Source organism: Dermacentor silvarum, chromosome 5 (assembly GCF_013339745.2).
Source record: "Dermacentor silvarum isolate Dsil-2018 chromosome 5, BIME_Dsil_1.4, whole genome shotgun sequence".
NCBI lineage: Eukaryota > Metazoa > Arthropoda > Arachnida > Ixodida > Ixodidae > Dermacentor > Dermacentor silvarum.
The window spans coordinates 165508357-165527183 of NC_051158.1; the positions used below are offsets into that span (position 1 = coordinate 165508357).

Genomic DNA, 18827 nt, shown 5'->3' on the forward strand with positions numbered 1-18827 from the left:
GCAATCCGCAACTCATAATTGCCTGATGCAGTTCATATTGTAGACGTACCACCGGTCGGATCACTGCCTGCATGAGCGCGAGGAGGAAGATAATTGGAATATGGTGATTGCTTCAATCCGGCCCTGCTTCACTGCTGTAAGGTTTTCATTCACTCAATTATTTAAATCGACGCTTTGTGGTTGCAGAGAGACCGGGGACGTGCTCGTTGCCATTATTTATATTATCACGATTAGTCAGCCCCCAATACAACGTTTCGAATAGATAACGTCTCTTATCCAAGCGGCTTCGTCGAGCCAATCTTCGTTGTGGCCAACAGTTTTCCCTCATGTTCAGCCTTTTGCTCGTTCAATTCAAAAGTTATTCTCCTCCAAGAACCCGGCTGCCATAAAATTTAAAAGGGACCAAAAGGCTGATACGTTGGTTGGTTTGGTGTTCCTACAGGTGGAGTCAGTCTGGAAACCTGAGTCGGCAATGTCTCCCCCTTCTGCGTCTCCTCAGCTGTTTAGAAACATGTTACCTCGTGTCCATCAGTTCATTGTTGAGTAGGTATGTGAGTAGAATGCGGGAAACCGCCTTTCGTGCTATCCTTAGTCCTCCAGGCAACACTGCAGACACTGAAACGGGCATTGCGTGTAGAAGTTGTCAAGCAAAGTATTCGTTTAGAGATTGAAGCTGGCCGGCAGACCCAAATTATGTGTTCAGCGTAGCCAATTTCCTTGCATTCTCTTTATAACGAAAAGATAGCTCGCTCAAATTTGAGCACCCGATGCAAGAGTCCAAGATGATGCTGATCGTATTCCATAAATTAGAGTTGCTTCCATGCTATTAAGTGTCACCACAACACAGAACTCGTGGTGGCTGTCAAATCGATCGAAAGAGGCAGCCACCAGCTCTCCCGCAAGAAACTTACGCAGACCTATATTGGACCTACAGGGAGCTTTTGCAGTACGTGCAAGGAGACCGAACTACGTCCATGTACACTACGTCCGACATTGCGTATCAAACACGGAGGCGCCAACTGGTCGCGTCAGCGAAGAATTCGACTCCGCCGATACCGGTGGGAAACGTGTACTGCAAAGCGCGCGCACTCGTGCTCGCAGCTTCTGCACCAGCACGCGTGTAATAGGGCTCCGTGGGAGCAAGCACCGTTCCAGGACTGACCCACAGTCTCATCCATGCATCCAATCAAAAGCTATTACGGTATACCACACAAGGGGCGCTTAAGGGTTGATAAGTCACGACAAACTGATGTTGATGAAGAGCACGAATAATACCTGCTAATTAGAAAGAGAAGATGCGCTTTTAAATGAGAACTGGCGAGGGCTTGCGTGGTCCTAGCACGCTGCTGCACACGAGCAAGATGACAAGCGAAGTGATATGCGAACAGGGCCAACCGCACGGCGGTGCCTTACGGACTACTTTGCGTATTTGCAGTGTCGGCAGCGAGAAACGCAGTCTTGCACGGATGTTGCGTGGGACGCGATACCCACGAAATTAGGGCAAGGTCGACGCGTAAAACAAGAGCAGTGCGGCAAAACATACGGTCAGTACAGAGACGGGCACAGGAGCAGATTTATATGCAACAAGCCTGTTTTGCTCTAGAAGAAAAAAACAAAGCCGGGTGACGGGCTGACACGCTCAAACTGTACAATCACGGGCAGACGCGCGTGGCAGCCTACAGTATAGCGCTAAGTATAATGCTAAAGGGTGCTGTGATTGGGCTGCTATATTGCTTTGAGAAATAACGGCCGGGTACTGCAAAATCTTGAGAAAATCTCTAGTGGTTTGGCACGTTTTTTTGATCTTTTGATCAAAGTACAAAAAAGAAACAACATTTGGCACGATAGTGCGCCAAAGTTATCGTAGCGCCGGAAGAAGGGCCCGTACGGGGCCAACGTAGTAAAACGTACGTTCAGCATCGGACAACGTTGGCCCAACGCTGGCGATGCCGCACTAACAGCAAAGCAGCTTCTCAACAAATTTACACAGACCATATCAAAATCACGCACTCGTTGCTCTAAAAATGCTTGAGAAGGCCAGTCATATTGCACACTATAATTATGAAAGAGAGTGAACGTAAAGACCCAGACTAGTCGGTATGATATGGCATGTATATCTTATCATTACATGGCATGTTCTATATATGCTATACTACATAGCATATACTATATGGCGTGTGACATGTGACTACATGACACTTCCTTTTTTGTGAGTATACTGGCCAAAGTTATGTTTCCTACAGTGGCATTTTGTGTTTATGTATTTTATGACGGATTATTTCCCCTAGCCTTTGTGATGTTCTGCGGCTTGTTAATAACTTCATTTCCTTTCTTTGCTCTCTTTACGCTTACTTTGAGCAGAACCTCGTGAATTGCTTAACTTCGCCCTGGTGCTGCAAAACACTACAGGGAAAACTCGTATATGAAGAAAAAAGAAAGGTAATTTTTTGTTCATACACGGAAGGCTGAAACAGATAGTTCACTTTGTAAATTTCAGCAACGACGAATAACACTTATTGGAGCCCAAACAAAATACAACAGGATTCATTTAAGGTGAGGCTTTATTTGAAAATAAGAAGACCCAATCCGGAGCCGAGATTTTTATGACGAAGACAAGAGCCCTTGTCGAAACGTCTGCTCCGCACTGAGGCTTCCCTCGTTTGTCCTCTGTTTATGAAATCCAATCAGATGCGTCTAATAATTTAGCCGAAGGAAAGAAACCCGGGACAATTGCCGAGCAACTCCGAGCGATGTGCAACGCTTTGGGAAAGTTCATAGGTTACCCCAGGGAAAGTAACAGTCAATACCCGTGATAGCTGGAACGCCCTACCCCAACACAGCTTTTACCTCAATGATCTGAGCACTGTAATTCCTGGATTAGCTCCGATGCTTATTCGCGGACTAACCGATACACAGTTTATCGAGACGTAAGGTTACCGGCGCAAACAACCAATACGCATAGGAGACAGCGCATGAAAGGACACGTGGTCTCCTTTGCTGAAAGGATGCAGGAAAAAAAGTGGGAAAAACTTGTCAGCTTACTTGTCGCCGTGGCTTTGTTACTGGAAGTGGCGGCCACTATAACGAGAAGGCGGCAGATACAAGAATCAGCGATTTGATTCACTTATGCGTGACAATAGTTGGCAATTTTATGCTCATTAGGTTTTATATGATTGGGCCCATTTCCACAAAACAAAACAACAGAAACTACCTAATATTCACTGCTATAGCACCTCCCTTACTGTAGCTTGTAAACCCACAGTTTGCCGAATATTGGTACTATTTAAGTACACCACGAAAATTTAAGAATATCATTAGCGTAATTGTGCAACGCCGCTGCGAGTAACACTGTGAAAAGGATAGCGCAACACCCAGTCACTGAACCCTATGGACATTTTTCGTGAGAAACATTGACGAGCAAGTTGCAGTAAAAAATAATAATAATAATAAATATATCATGTATACTAGACAGTTTTTTCTGTTTGATTGATCTTCGAGCGGGAAGTTTTATTGCGGGCAGTGAAAAGATAAAACTGCATGTAGTCGTGCGGTCTAACCGAACGAGACACGACAATATGTGATAGAAGGTTGGTGTTAGAAAAATTTCGATCTGTCGCAGCACTATCAGTGGCTACCAGTTAGCGGCTATAAAAGGATGGATAAATAGAGCCGCAAAAGGTTGCTTGCGCATGCAGCTGTGATATGACAACAAGGTAACGGCTAGCAGCAACCAAATAGCGTATTTGCGCAGCCTGCGTACTATCACGAGGAAATGTAATCAAAACAGGAAAATTCAAGTCAGAAGAGCTAAATCGAAAACCTCTACTAGATATATGGGACATAGTGGGCTTAAACTTGGACGTGTGATGAACCATTCTAGCAGAGGAGAACGAATCAATATGCGGTGGGCTGTCAAGAATGTCACCAGTCTCAGAAGGCCAGGACTGTAACAGCAGCGTCACTTAGGGAAGATAGAAGGCGAGCCTTGAGAGTGCTCCATTGAAAAGAACTGCCGCGCCCTACGCAGCGCAGGCAGATCGGATAACGCACATACCTATGTGAAGCGTTTACTGAAATGCTAAACTAAGCGCGATGGGTACAATTGTGACCATGTCCATTCAACATCTAATCTCATACGATGTTGAGGCCCCGCATATGTTCCAATTTTATGGTCACGCGAAGTTCACGTTTACGCACTACAAACCTCACAAGCTATGCCGAAATGCACTTAGCGCGAACGCACGCTGTGAGGTGTCGACGCAGTGACGTCACGAGCACGTAAGCGATGTTGGCTGTTCGTCGAAGAAAGGATGGTGAGAAGTGTATGCAGAGTAGCCACGCGGAGGCCGGCGGTAAGGTTGACTACAGACTAAACAATTTAACACCCTTGAGGGTCTAAAAAAGGTGTTTTCTCACTTTATACCCTTCATTACACCCGTTTTGCTTCAAAACAGATTATAGTAAGGATGCGTTCGTAAAAATCAAAACACAATAAAAAACTAACACCCTAAGGAAATAATGAATACTCTCAGACACGAAAGGTTCGCTACCGCTGAAATATGTCTCTGCAGTTATAAGAACGTTCGCTAGGTTTCAAGCATAACGAACGCATTTTCTTCGATACAAGATGTGACCTTGTGCAAGGTTTCTCATGAAATGAAACGGTTGGAGTTTCTGGACAATTTCTACATGTAGATACTAATATTTGAAGAGCTGAAAGATGGCTCCCGTGTGGTACTGTGGTTAGGGTGTCTGTTGTGGTACTGTGGTTAAGTTCCTGGGTTCGAATCTATCTCCATGCATTTCTTTCGTACCTTTGAATCCGTACCGATGAATTGTTTGTCATTTCATGCGGTTTGTGTAGTAATGCTAATACACAGCTCGTAAACAGTGGAAAGCATAACGCGCTGAGGGCAACATTTTTCTTTCATTTCGCTTCTACTTCAGCCAAACACTCTTCCTTTACGGTGTTAATCAAATAAGGGTACTTCTTAACTTCCTAAGGGTGCTCGTCTGGCGACAAATTGATTTACACCATTGGGTGATAGAACGTTTAGTCCGTATTATTCTTGCGTGCACTGACATATGAAAACTGGCTTGATAGCGGGCGAGCTGTAGTATGCACGTAGGCGGCTACGCCAGAACCGTCTTTGTTAAATACGAATCCGCCACGCTTGAAATTAGACCGGCGCTGAAAGAGAATCTAAACAAACACGCCTGGGCTTGCTTTGTCTGCCAAACTTCATACTTGTCATGTGTGATCCTTTTACGTGCGATAATTGTATGGTAGAGCACCTGCAGCTGCGATATAACATGTGTGCATGCACTCCTCTAACCAGCAATGAGACAGCAGCATCATTCGTAGCCCCGTTCGTGTTGCATGTGGAAGGTAGGGAATACCTCCGCTTCTGCGCAGACGAGGACGGCTATGCGTTGGTAAAAGGGCGTCTCATACGGCTTGCATCGAGAGTCGTCATCGGTGGATCTGAGCAAGGTGCGTTACCGGGCTATATTGTCACAAGCGCGGGACACTATATATATATATATATATATATATATATATATATATATATATATATATATATATATATATATATACTCGCACACGTGATCATCGAATTAAAGTGTCGCTCGCGTTGACTGCTCTGTTCTTGTTCAGTTTTGCAGCTTGGAAGCGAAGTACTTCGACTGGTGATCACGCGTGCAAACGCGAGGATGTGTATGATTCTGCGGTGTGTGCGTCCCTAATAAACACCTAAGTTGGAATCCCGCGCTTCCGTCCGTCGATTCTAGCGGTCCTCTGTCCGCTTGTGCGCCGTTCCTTGGAGAGAGCGAGAGAGAAACATTTATTTCAATCCGGCCCCTGTCCGGCGCTACTGGGCGTAGTTACGGTGGTGGTGAGAGGCTGCCGGAAACGGGGGTGAAGGTGCGACGTTGGTGTCGTCGACTCTTGATTGGGCTCGGTCCGTTTCTTGTGGTGCGGCGAGCCCAAGCGCCGTTGTAATTAAGCTTCGTTTTGGCGCGGTCACATTAGGTGGTGTTGGTTGAGCCAGCCACTCCTCAAGTGCGCGTGGTCTTTTCGGTAGTGTCCTAAGTGTAGATTGAAATGCGTGTTGACTTTCCGGGCAGTCCCAGAGTGTGTGTGGTGTATTGGGGGTTTCCGCCGCATGATGTACATTAGGGGGAGCCGTTTTTTCCAGCTATGCAGTGCCGAATGCGTTGTGTGGGTAGACAATGCGTTTGGGTTTGGCGCCAAGTGGCAGCTGCCTCGCGTGTTGGGGAGTGTGGTGGAGGTGGTAGAGTAGCTTCTTGTTCATGCCATTCCTGTACTAGGCGTCGCATATTTGAAGCTATTTTTTTAACTCAGTAGAAGTGAGTGCGTCTGTCCAGTGGAGAGGAGGTCCCGGAATATGTGCGCGGGATAGAGCGTGTGCCTTTTCGTTTCCCTCGATGTTGCTCCTTGGAGGATCGGAGTAGCGCGGTACGACGGCTCTGTTAATCGACGCCGCAGTGGTCGATCAAGCGCGGCGCGGCCACTCGCGGCAGTGATTACCGGCTGAGATCATCGGCCGCTGTACGGCCGGCGGACAAATGCCCGCCGGCCGCTATAGGGAGCCAGCTGCGGCTTTGCCGCCGGGCAGCGGGGCGCTATTTATACGCGACGCCTCGTTACGCAACCTCTCGCTCCGAGAGAGACACACACGCCGCGTCGTGTACCTCGCTTCCCCGCTGTGTGCGCGTGTCACGCACGAGCGATGTAGCGCGAACTGGCGGCGAGAATCGAGCCGCTATGTGTATACATCCAACGCCCCCACGTGGCGGGCTCCGCACTGTTGAAAGAAAGAAAGGGACGCTGAAGTGGATAATGGAGCGAGGAAGGGTGACGAGCCATCTCGGGTGTAAGAGGCGTGGTCTTGGAGGCTATCGCGTTGTAGCCATGTCCTGTGTCGGCGACGCCGAAGGCAAACGTTTACTGGGCGTTCAACGTAAAAGGAGAAACTTAATTAAAAAATCGTACGTCCAAGGTCGATGGCATTGATCAGGCGAAAATCATTTTCCTCATTGTCTCGAGCTACTTCGAAAACATTTGCAGTTCACTTAGCTAATTAGTTAAAGTGGCTCTACAAACCAACTCTCACAGATACAACGGTTTATTTGCTTCCACCCAACCCGCCTGTCACTTCATCATTGGAAGCTCCTTCGTCCTGGCCAGGTGTAACGCATTGCGCGCTCGAGATGCTTTACCAATGATGAGGGGCCATGCTAATTGACTTTATAAATAGTTTGTGTCGCTGATCGGACGGTATGCTGTTCAAAAAAGAAAATGTAGAGAATATTCAGAAGCGCCAGTACAAATTCCAAGGTAACCACGTCAGAACGTTTTTGCACGACTGCATAGCACCGCTCTAATGCGAGTTTACCACGAACGACGTAAGCGCGTTGCAAGAACAAAGAATACATGTTCTATCTGCTCCCAACGCCGTCGTCTTCGAAGCGGATGCTTTCATGTCATGTATACACGTCACATGAGCGAAAGGGCTACACGGGCCCCTTCAGATCAACGCTGCAGCTACGTTAGCACATACCGTTAATGATAGCAAAATGAATGCCGCACTCCTTGCTGTAGACAAGAAGTTCCAAATGAATGGCGCGTTCTTGTGCAGATGTATACGGAGACCTGTACCGCACGGCTGGAGAGAAATCAAAGGTGACAAACCATACTCCAGTAGAGGTTTGCATATAGGTATTTTTTTAAATTCTTCGATACCTTAAAGAAAACTTGCAATGGTGCCCAACTCAGCGTACATATTTTATTATATTTCAATTTGGTACGCTCCCTGTGTGCAGTTCCCTGATGAAGTATGGTGACAATAACGAGCATACGTATTTGTGGCTGGAAATTTTCTTGATGTTTTGGCTGCGAAACGTGCGGTGGAGAGACGGATGATGTCTATTTGGCATTTCCTGCCGTGTGCGTCTGAATTTCTAAACATAAAAAAATAGAAGTGCTCATGTCCTTTATAGCTAGGTGTGCAAGAATACATAACATTCTCGCACGAATAGAATCACATACTTCAATGCAAACACTTAGGTAGGCCTCATGGATAGAAACATAAATAGCTAGCGGATTCAATGAAGTGTCCAGCGGTGCGGATTGTTTTACCATGAGTCAAGATGAGACTCTATGCTTATAAAAAAAAAAGGATAATTCGTTCAGTGTAAATAAATTCCTCTTTAAAAATTATATTTTCATTCATTTGGCGGAAAAAGGTGATTAGTAGCAGAGAAAATTAAGGTGAAACTTCCGGTTTCATTTATTTCGCGCGTAAATAAAACGACGATACAGCAGTGGGGCGTCATAAATTTCAAAATGTTTTCTTCTATTTAAGCCGTTTCTGGCGCAGGAAAACAACAAGAAACCTGCTAGGCAGTGTCTTTGGCTCTTGTAAAATGCAATGTACTCCTCCTTTATCGATAAACAAATAACTTGACCCTGACAATCTGGAACATAGACAAATTCGTGACATCACGGCAACCTGAAATTGTCGCAAGACGAATACTTACAAAAATGTCGCAGTTTTGCCCGAAAGTCGAAGCATCGATTGCTATAGCAAATTAATATACAGCTATATAGTAGCTTTATCGACCGTATAAACTTGCAAACTTTCGCTCACTAACTAAATTACCAAGCATGGTTTTAGCGCGCACAGGCAAACATGAACACATCGAACTCGATGACCGCTGACACTCGCTGTGAAAATGCTGCCGTGAGCAAGCGCGATAGCAGTAGCGAGCGAAGTGACCTTCGTGCTGTCTATCGCTTCAACGCAAACTGAGCGCCGGGAACGCAGCACACACAAAGGTATGAGCCGTCTAAGCGCCTAGACTCTGCCCTAAACGCAGATTGCTTTCAAGATATGGTGCGCGCGACCGCGGAATACGCAGTTGCTGCGGGAGTACAACTCTCCCTCCCCCCTCCCTTCCCTCCGCAACCTAGCGCGCGACGGAAGACGGCGCGCTTCCTTCCCGCTTTCCTCCCTTGCGTGCACGAGATTGAGCCGCGATCATCGGCTCCCCTCGCACGCTTTCACTCTCACATGCAGCATACGACGTGCAGGGACGACGTTATCGCCCTTGGAGTTTGTACGGAACCTCACGGCGACGGCGACGGCAAAAAATGCGCCTGGAGTGGCCTCATAATTGCTATCGAAATAAAGTATCAGTACCATGTAAGGGAGGTGGAAAGCCGCTTCGTCGGTATGAGTCCATTAGACAGGCTGCAGGCGCAGCACACCCGCCCCGGAGGCTCAGTTATCTAAGGCGTTGCGCTGCTGAGCACGAGGTCGCGGGATGGAATCCCGGCCGCGGAGGCCGCATTTCGATGAAGGCGACATGCAAAAACTGCCGTGTGCTTGCGTTGTAGTGCACGTTAAAGAACCTTAGGTGGTCAAAATTAATCCGTAGCCCTCCACTACGGCGTGCCTCACAATCAGGAAGGTGTTAGCACGTAAAAGCCCAGAAAAAAAGAAGATGCAGGCGCAGCACCACATAAGCGCAGAAAGTTTTTCGTTGGCACAAGGCATCGCAGGTCGCAGTGAAGATGTCGGTGCCCGTTTGCTTTTTAGGCTCACCGTTCCTTGCCGTTCGGAGGGAACGCGAGGAGCGGCCGAGTTTCGGTACTTTTTACGTTCTTCACTCCGAGCGCGCCTGTGTCTTCTCTTCCTTCGACGAACGAAACGTGCCAGAGCAATTAGTGGCAAACTGCTTCGTATTATTCGCTCGAGTTTAAGAAATACGTTTCGTGCGCGCGCGCGGCCCTCTTCACTCCGCCATGAAGCCGGAAAAGAACGAGATAATAGAATAGAGACACTAAAGTGTAAGCGAACGGGAGCTGCCTACAAAAATCGTGGATAATAATGAAGGCACGAAAGCAGAACGGCCGCGGGCCTGATTGCGTCCCAGCATTCAATCAGGCAATTGTTGACGCGCTCCGTGCACAGCAAGCCGCGTTAAAAAAAAAAAAAAAAGAACCTGCTCGAAGTGGCCACGGTGGCCGCGAATGGCTCTCATGTTCATCGATGCACGCAGCCAGGCGAGAGGCGTCAAGCATCACCGATCGGCCTTTGTGGCAGCGCACTGGGAATGCGGATGCCGAGCACAGTGCATATCGTGAGTGTAGGACGGAGCGGTTAGAGCCTAGGTGCTAAACCGTTTGGCCGCCCCTCGTTATTTGTGCGAGACGAATCGACCCTTCGTGAGGAGCGCCGCGGAATCGCTCCAATTTGTATTCCAGTCGAGGGGGGACTTCTGATGTAACACACAATAACAGCTGCGGCTTAATTCACCATCGAGGCCGCTTTTCTGCTTGTCTTCATTTGTGGCGATCCTCTGAGAAAGAGACGCGAGGGTAACCAGAACGAACGAAAAGGCAGGGAAGGTAACCAGAACGACGCCCGGTTAGCTACCCTGCTTTGTGGAAGGGGAAACGGGAGCTAAAGGTCGAGGGGAGGAGGTAAAGTGAACAGCTGATGTGCACTGGAGTCTCCGGTGTAATGAAAATTCTCTGCGTTCAGGAATTGCGGCAGCGTTTTGGTGGCCTTCTGAATCTGTGGTATGCGAGATCATGGTCCCAAGGTCTTGTCCAATGAGAATGGTCCCCTGTGCTCTATATACGACAATCGCAGGAATGACCCAAGGAGACCAGCAAATTAATAACACGGCCGAATAAGCTACAACAGACGTTGCTTTCAAAATGGCGACTCGGGATGTAGTTGGTTGATGTTCATGTTGAAGATTCTTGAAGTTCTTTCTTTTTTTTTCTGCTAGAATAAGAACTTACAGTTGCGAGTGAAGCGTTTAATTGTCCAGTTTTATCCGCGTGTCCTAGGCTACTGTCTCTATATTTGCACTTCAAGAGAGTTCATCATAAATGTTCCTGTTTTCACGCCAATTACACTGTCAGCGGGTACGAAAAAGAAAACAAACAAAAACAAAGATAGAACTTCACAGCACAAGATGCATATAAATGGACAAGAGCAACGTCGAGCTCAGTGAACGGTGACGAGCACGTTTACAGCTATAGATGTCCGTTTTGGCTAAATCACACAAGGTCCGACGACTACCCGGTGAAATCTTTGCGGAATTTGATTTATCCGGAAAGTTCAGAATGTTTGTGCTCCAATGTGCGTACATGTCCCTACAATGCTAAATCTGTGAACTTCCCTCGCTCTATGGCGACCTGAGCTTCCGCGCTTTCGAAGTTTACTCTTGGGCGGAATCGGAGGGCTGTTTGCGAAGGTTGCATTTTCTAAGGCTGTCGGCCCCGTCAGATCCGACACGTGGACTTATAACGGCCCAGCTGAAGGAATATCACCGAGTTGCTTTTCAAGGAATATGCCAGGCTCTCCGCGCAATGAAACCCTGAGCTTGCAGCCTCTGAAGACACAAGCTGTTCAAAGGGCCTTGCGCTACACACAGATAGCCTCTGTTGGGCGCGCGATGACCTTTTCTTTTTGGGCGGGGCTATCTGAGCTGCAGGCAGTAGTCGCCCATATAGAAAAGGGCGTCTGCCTTTCTTGAGACTCGGAGGAGAAGTCGCTCTTGAGCGAGCTAACAAACCGTCCCCGAGTGCTGGACAACTTAGACATTCGATAAGTTCCAAATTAGACAGCAGTACTCGTCGTGCGTTCGCGCCGTCTGACAGTCCCTTCTAGAACACTCATGCTCGGATATTGGAAATCCGGAACTTACGTTTACGAAGGCAGTAAACATGCTTTCTATTATTTGCCGGGTTCTCTAGGCACAAAGTTATCACCAAATACAGCAGAATTCAGGGCGTCTCGACAAACGCGGGTTGAGTGGGGTGGGAGGGAGGCACTGAAACAAGATATTGGCAACAAGACATGCCAGAACAATGTGTTTCAAGAACGTACAAGTTAATTAAAGATGCGTTTGCGGCAAACCTAATTTCACAGCGTCACAAGGCCACACATAGGATATGAGGGCGACGGGCAGTGACGAATTCCGCCACAATTGTCACCACAAAAGTGTAAGTACACCTGCGCTTGGCGCCCGCATAGCAATGCGGCAGCGACGGTCGGGATTCCATCCCAGGACCTCGTCTTCATCAGCAAAATGCGATAACGTACCACTGAGCTATCGAGCCACTCAGCTATGACAAACTAATTCCTTCGGATAAATGTGAATTACAGCTGTAGCTAGTCGAAGCTGCACATTTGTTCGAGGGAATGAAGGGCAATTTAACACGTGATTTCGTCATCTGCTGACCAAAAGACATTTTAAGCAAGACAGCCAATCTGCGTTACGCGGGAAGAAAATCGTGATCTCCTATCCCGATACATGACAACAAGGAAATCGTTTTTCTCGGTATTCACGGAACAAGTTAAGGTGATATTTGCACAAAAAAAAATGGTCGAATGTAACAAATTTCGAGAAAGGGTGTATGATATAGGCCACTGTATGTTTTTTACAAAAAATCACCGCAAAATGGAAAATTTCAAGTAAAAAAAGCCTCCAGTTCACAAATTTGTAACAATGCAATAAAAACATCACAATTCTGAAAACTGCATGTAGAGAGATAAATAAAATGAGAAAGAGAAAAAGAAACATATTTTTTGATCACTCTGAAAAATATCCCTAATGTGTGAATAGGACATTCGCCCGGGCCTCTCTTCAACAGCGTCATTTGCGCTATACACCTGTAATTTTATACTTGTAATTTGCTGTGTTAACTGCAGGCTAGAACCCTCTAACCTCTAGGAAAATACTAGCATGCGTCGGAGCGGCATATACAATTTACCCCAATATTTGTTTCTACGAACCAGTTTCGATTTCAGTACCCTCGGTACTACATCGGATACGCCATGACGTCATTACACGCACTGGCTCGCTGCGTTCGTGCGGTCGCTGCTGCTGCCACGCGTCAGCACAACCGGAAGAAGCGCGCAGAGCACTCTTGCTCACTTAAGTTACGAGCAAAATAATTAAACCTAGTCCCATTGCTAAGTTTGATGGTGTTGTATACAATGAAACCTAGTTTATTGCTAGGTTTGATGGTGTTGTATACAATGAAATCTAGTCCCATTGCTAGGTTTGACGGTGTTGTATACAATGAAACCTATTCCCATGGCTAGGTTTGATGGTGTTGCATACAACGAAACCTAGTCCCATTGCTAGGTTTGATGGTGTTGCATACAATGAAACCTAGTCTCATTGCTAGGATTAATGGTGTTGTATACAATGAAACCTAGTCCTATTGCTAGGTTTGATGGTGTTGTATACAATGAAACCTAGTCCCATTGCTAGGTTTGATGGTGTTGTATACAATGAAACCTAGTCCCATTGCTAGGTTTGATGGTGTTGCATACAATGAAACCTAGTCCTATTGCTAGGTTTCATGGCGTTGTATACAAGGCCAGCTAATGTTGCTTAGTCTCATGACGTACTGATAATGTCAGTGACTTCAAAGTCCGCCATTCGAGACTAATTTAGAATCAAAGTTAATTTTCCATTTCTTTCTTTTAATTTTTGAAGAAGTTCTCTTCGTAGTTTTCCCTATTATTGACTAATATGCAACGTTGTTATTGTTTAATGCATTCAACTGCTGCTTTTCTTTTCATTTATGCCTTGTCTCCTTAAAGCTTTTATTATCGTAAGTTTCACAGGTTGCCATTGTTGTTTGTATTAATAATTGTTGTCATCATGCATAGGAGGTCCCATTTCAGTTTCTAACTATGGGACCTCCTCCGTGTACACTTATCATTAATTATTCCCGTTTTTGTCATCAGTAAACTGATTATGAAATATCTATAGATGCATCCCAACATTTCCAACCCTAACAGCTTGGAATAATGGAACAGTGTGGAATAATGGAAGTAAATCGGATGGTAAAGGTTGAAACCCTCCGGTTTAGTATAGTCTGAACACTACTGGATATGGAAGATATTGGAACACGTTGCGCCATTTCGCGGTTATTTTTCGCCGGTTAAAGGAAGCTGAATCGCCGACAGCGCGGAGCAGGCAAGCAAGGGTGTCGATACTTGGCTGCTCGATAAACGTAGGCGCAGTTTGTGCAAATTTTCGGATAGTCGAGAAGCACGAGAAACTGCCCGTGACGGTCGCTTGCCTTAAAACAGAGCATCGTGGCTCAACAGGTCGTTACACCTTACGAACCGCCGCCATGACTCATTTGGCATCAGCACGAGTGGCACCTTACGTAGCTCTATGGCGGGCAGATTGCGTGGACACGGCCGCTTTTGTTGTGTTTCTACTCGACCGTAGTTGTCTTGAGTCACCGGCCGCGTAAAATGTGGCGATAGGTGCAAGGCATTGCGCGGTTTCGATGCTTGCTATGACTGGAAATATAGGGTCAGTTTCTTCAAGGCAAAGTTGATGCCTACGGTCGCATCATTCGGCCTCCCAGTCGGGCCTATACTTATTCGAGGGACTATACATACCGTATGATGAACCTAGCTTTAGCCAAGTCGCTCAAAAAAAAAAAAAAAGAAATCACGGTGCAAGATACGATTATAAAATCTACAGTGTAGGTCTTATGTCGTAGATGATAAAATTGTACCTGGCACCGTGTTTGCTACATTTTTTTCTTTGAACGGCTTGGCTAACGTTAACAGGGACACTCATATATATATATAGTAACTGTATTTTTCAATGGGCCAAGCGTATTTAGGAAATTTTTGTCGCCTTCTTTCTCTACCTGAAGATATTAAAAGACTGTTGCGAGAATTTCCTGTACCCCTTGAAAAAGGTCGGTCCACCGACCGAAACTGTTGGGTAAATCATAAACCTAAGATAACCGCGAAGTTGTGCTCCTGATTTTCCTATATATATATATATATATATATATATATATATATATATATATATATATATATACAGGGTGTTTCAGCAAACACTTTCAAAAATTCTTAAAGGTTGCCTGTGGCAGATAGCACAATTCTAGTTCATGAGCTGGAGCTACTCGAAGAGGCGGACATTACTTGGACAAGAAATTGAAATGCATAATCTAATAACTAACAAAAAATCACTAATTAGTTTTTAACGAATTACCTGATGGCCCATATTGCAATTTACAAATTGTAGCCGTGGAGTTCGCAGGGCGGATCCACTTGGAACGAATTCTCGGGATGACACCAGTTTCGAGATATTAATTCCCAAACTTTGCGGAGAAATGCATTGGTGTTCCAGTTAGTTTCTTAACGAAACGTCGCTTTAGGCATTGAAGCACAAAATTAACTGGAACGCCAATGCATTTCTCCGCAAAGTTCGGGAATTAATATCTCGAAACTGGTGTCATCCCGAGAATTCGTTCCAAGTGGATCCGCCTTGCTAACTCCACGGCTACATATTGTATATTGCAATATGGGCCGTCAGGTAATTAGTTAGAAACTTAAGTGATTTTTGTTGGTTAGTCGATTATGCATTTCAATTTTTTGTGCATGTAATGTCCACCTCTTCGACTAGACCAGCTCATTAACTAGAATGGGGCTATCTGCCACAGGCAACTTTAAATAAATTAGTTTGCTTCGTTGGTTCCATTCTTTCCTTGAATCTTTTTTTATGGCATGTGCCAATGTGCGATGTTGTCACAAACTTCGTTACCGAATAACGTTTCGACTAGGGAAGTTCCACGAAGAACCAGGAAAAACTGCAACAGGTTGGTTACGACTTTAACATTGAAGTTACCACTGTGGCGTAGTAACACAATGCCTCCAATGCGTCTGCGTGATTAATTTTTTGTTTCATTTTTTTCCTCCGTAAAACAGCTCGAGCCCGCGAAACTGTCAAGTGAGGGTGTAGGCCGTGCGGTAATGTCTGTTACAAATAATGTATTTTGCCTCTTTAGTGCGATAAATATCCAAGAGCAATCCCCTTCCGTAAATTACTTTAGGAGACTTTCTAAAGCGACAACAAATATCCATAAATACTAATCTGCAAGAGAGGAAATTGCGGCGTTGGGAGGTCGCAAATTAAAAAAAAAAAGAGAAAAGAAAAAAAAAAGAAAAAAAAAAGAATGTGCAGTTGGACACTTCGAGTACATAGATGTGTTCCCTATTACCATTGGAAGTATTTCGTGTGACGAAGCTCTCGCATCTGTCGTGGATACAGCAAATGTCCTTGTTTATACAAACACCGCAGGGTGAGTTTATCTTTCGAGAGAGTCACGATTCGCAAACCTCATATATACGTAAAAACGCGTGAACGCAGGTGTAAATGTCACACTACTACGTCCACGTGAGTTACAATGCGCAGCTTCACTCAGAACAGAAAAAAAAGGAAACTTCGCCTGCACTGACATGATGGAAAGGTACCGCGTGTTATTTTTTTTTATTATTAGCTGGATTGAAGGAGGTTTTGGTGCCTAAGTTGCACCGGCTATTTGCCATGGTAATTCTTGGACATGATGATGGTGCTCAAAGTGATGAAAATGACAGAAGCAACGATTACTCAAAATACGATGACATAAGGTGTAAATTCCCATACAAAAGAATTTATGTTTCCTGGCAGTTAAGGAAGTACAAGTGTTCGTGGGCGCATGCTGATAAGTCACCGTGTATGTATATATATATATATGCATGCCAAGAATGCACGTGACATCTTGCGGGGGCGCTACAATCGTCGGCACTAGTTTGCTGTTGCATACTCGAAGCTAGGAGCTGTACAAGGATGTATATTTTGAAATCAGCGTCCGTATTCATAAACATTCTCTTAGGTGAAAATTGGCCGGGATTGGGCTTCGCCATGCGATACTGTCCTTAATACGCTTGTCACTATGGTAAGTAGGGCGTCTAAAATGCAAGAAAAGAAACAAGAACGATTCTAAAATGTTTTGTGAACATGGGCCGCGATCAGGCAGCGGCGATCATAGGAGCTTCACTCATAGTGCCATGTCACAGTGGCTGCGGAAAACCCATTTTTGAGAAATACAGCCCACGTTAACTGGTATATACGGGATAAATGAACACTAACGGTGGTTACTCTATTACGCTGTGACCGTTCTTTCATGAGCTGCCAAAGACCCCATAATAAATGTCTTCGACATTCCACAAAGACAGATTCTTCGATAATGATTATATATATACATTTACTTCATGAACCAGGGTCTGCTTCTCACAGCTTGGAGACAAGCCCCGGGGCAATTTTGTATTCGCACAGTGACAATGCCCTGCCCACTTTGAGCGTGTTGCAATTTGTTGATTTCGGCAATTTATTTACTGTCCAACACTATCGTGAAACACACGTGAATAATCACGATCAGTGGCTTTCAACACATGAATATTCACTAACAGACTTCTTGCGGCTCGACTTGCATGACTTGCACTCGTGATGAGACAAGCACAATTTTTATTTGCTAAAAAGGAGTTGTGACAGCTGCCTTCACCGGGCAATTTAATACTGACGTAAACTGTGCAAGCGCGAAAGGGTTGCGTACAGTTAGCACAAGCGATTGTTTTCTGCACCTAAATCCCTATTTCGTACATCGAATTTGTGCGCTCAACATCGACCCTCTTCTAGCAGATCAATGAATACATGGATTCTTTTGACTGCAGCCGCATACATATTCGTTCAATGTTTAATGGCAGCAAGAGGCGCTTTGTGTTTAGTATAAAACCCCACGCTTCCGTTATGCACCCGCCATCGTTAGAAAGGAAAAGCCCCGCACTGTGCGCATTTTGAAGCGAGAAGAAACGCGCGTCGATGCATGCGCGGACAGGTTTCACGCGGGCAGCCACACAAAACTGGGACAGGCCGGGCAGGAGGGATACTGAAAAAAAAAAAAAAAAAAACTCACCCTGCAGTTTGCGCTCCGTCTCCCAAAACTTCTGCAACTCGGCGAAGTACTTGTCCAGTATGAACACCTTGGACAAGCCTAGCGTTGCCATGACGACGGGCGGCCGGATGAGCACCGCCGCCGAGCTGCCGCCTCGTCAGGGTGCGACCAGCGTCGCTGCCGCAAGCGAGAAGCGCGCGAACCGACACAGACACCGGCCGTTGCCGAGGCCACCACACCGAGCACTGCTGGCACAGAACGCGGCGCAACAACGGACTCCTCGGGCCAGCGGGAGCAGAGTGGCGACGGACGGCACCTCACGTCTTCGACGCCACGATGAACGCCAAATCCACGCGGGCTCCGGTTCGAAGCCGAAGAAGACAAAGGAGACGGCGCGAGCCGCAAGCACCGGCCGAAACGGAGGGTATCGCGGCGGAGAGCGGTCGCGCTCAAATCAGAAGCCGCGCAGCCCTCGCCGAGCACCGGTCGACGGCCACGATCTCCGGGCGGGAGCGCCGAGTCCGGACCTGAGTCGGGTTCGGACGACGGCATGCTCCCCGTCGAGCTGGGGAGAAGAACTCATTCACGCGCGGCACTGGCTGCTGCGCACGTTCGACGAGCCCGAAGAACAAATCCAGGGAGCCAGAAACGCACGCCCGACGAGACTCGTTTTTTTTCTTTGGGGGCCGACGGAGGCTGCCGCGGCAGTCGTGCTCTCAAGTTGCCGCGAGCAGCACAGCTTGCTCGCTCGCTGATCGGGAGGAGGGCGAGTGCTGCGCTGGCGGCGGCCCCTGTCTAGCCGGGAGGCCGGTCGTCGCTAGCCGAACTTGCAGGACGGCTCCTTCGCCCTCGCTCGCTGCTGCTGGGCCCCCTCTGGGCAAGAAGCAAACGCCCAGAAAAGCAGTGCCGCCGCCGCCGACCGAATGCGCATTGGCCCAGGGGGGGAGGGAAGCCAATGATGACGGCGAGGGGAAGCTGCAGCAGGTAACGCCGAGAGGGAGAGCCCTGCTGGCTACTG

At 46.7% G+C, this 18827-nt stretch overlaps 1 protein-coding gene across 1 annotated transcript in view; it reads right to left on the bottom strand.

Moving 5' to 3' along the window:
* LOC119453855 (unconventional myosin-Vb) overlaps nt 1–18463 on the bottom strand; it is a 149295-nt gene extending 130832 nt beyond the window's left edge. Inside the window, exon 1 of the mRNA XM_037715902.2 lies at nt 17831–18463. Within this exon, the coding sequence (XP_037571830.2) occupies nt 17831–17921 (91 nt within the window). The 5' untranslated portion in view covers nt 17922–18463. The remainder of the gene's footprint in view (nt 1–17830) is intronic.
* Between the last annotated feature and the right edge of the window lie 364 nt (nt 18464–18827).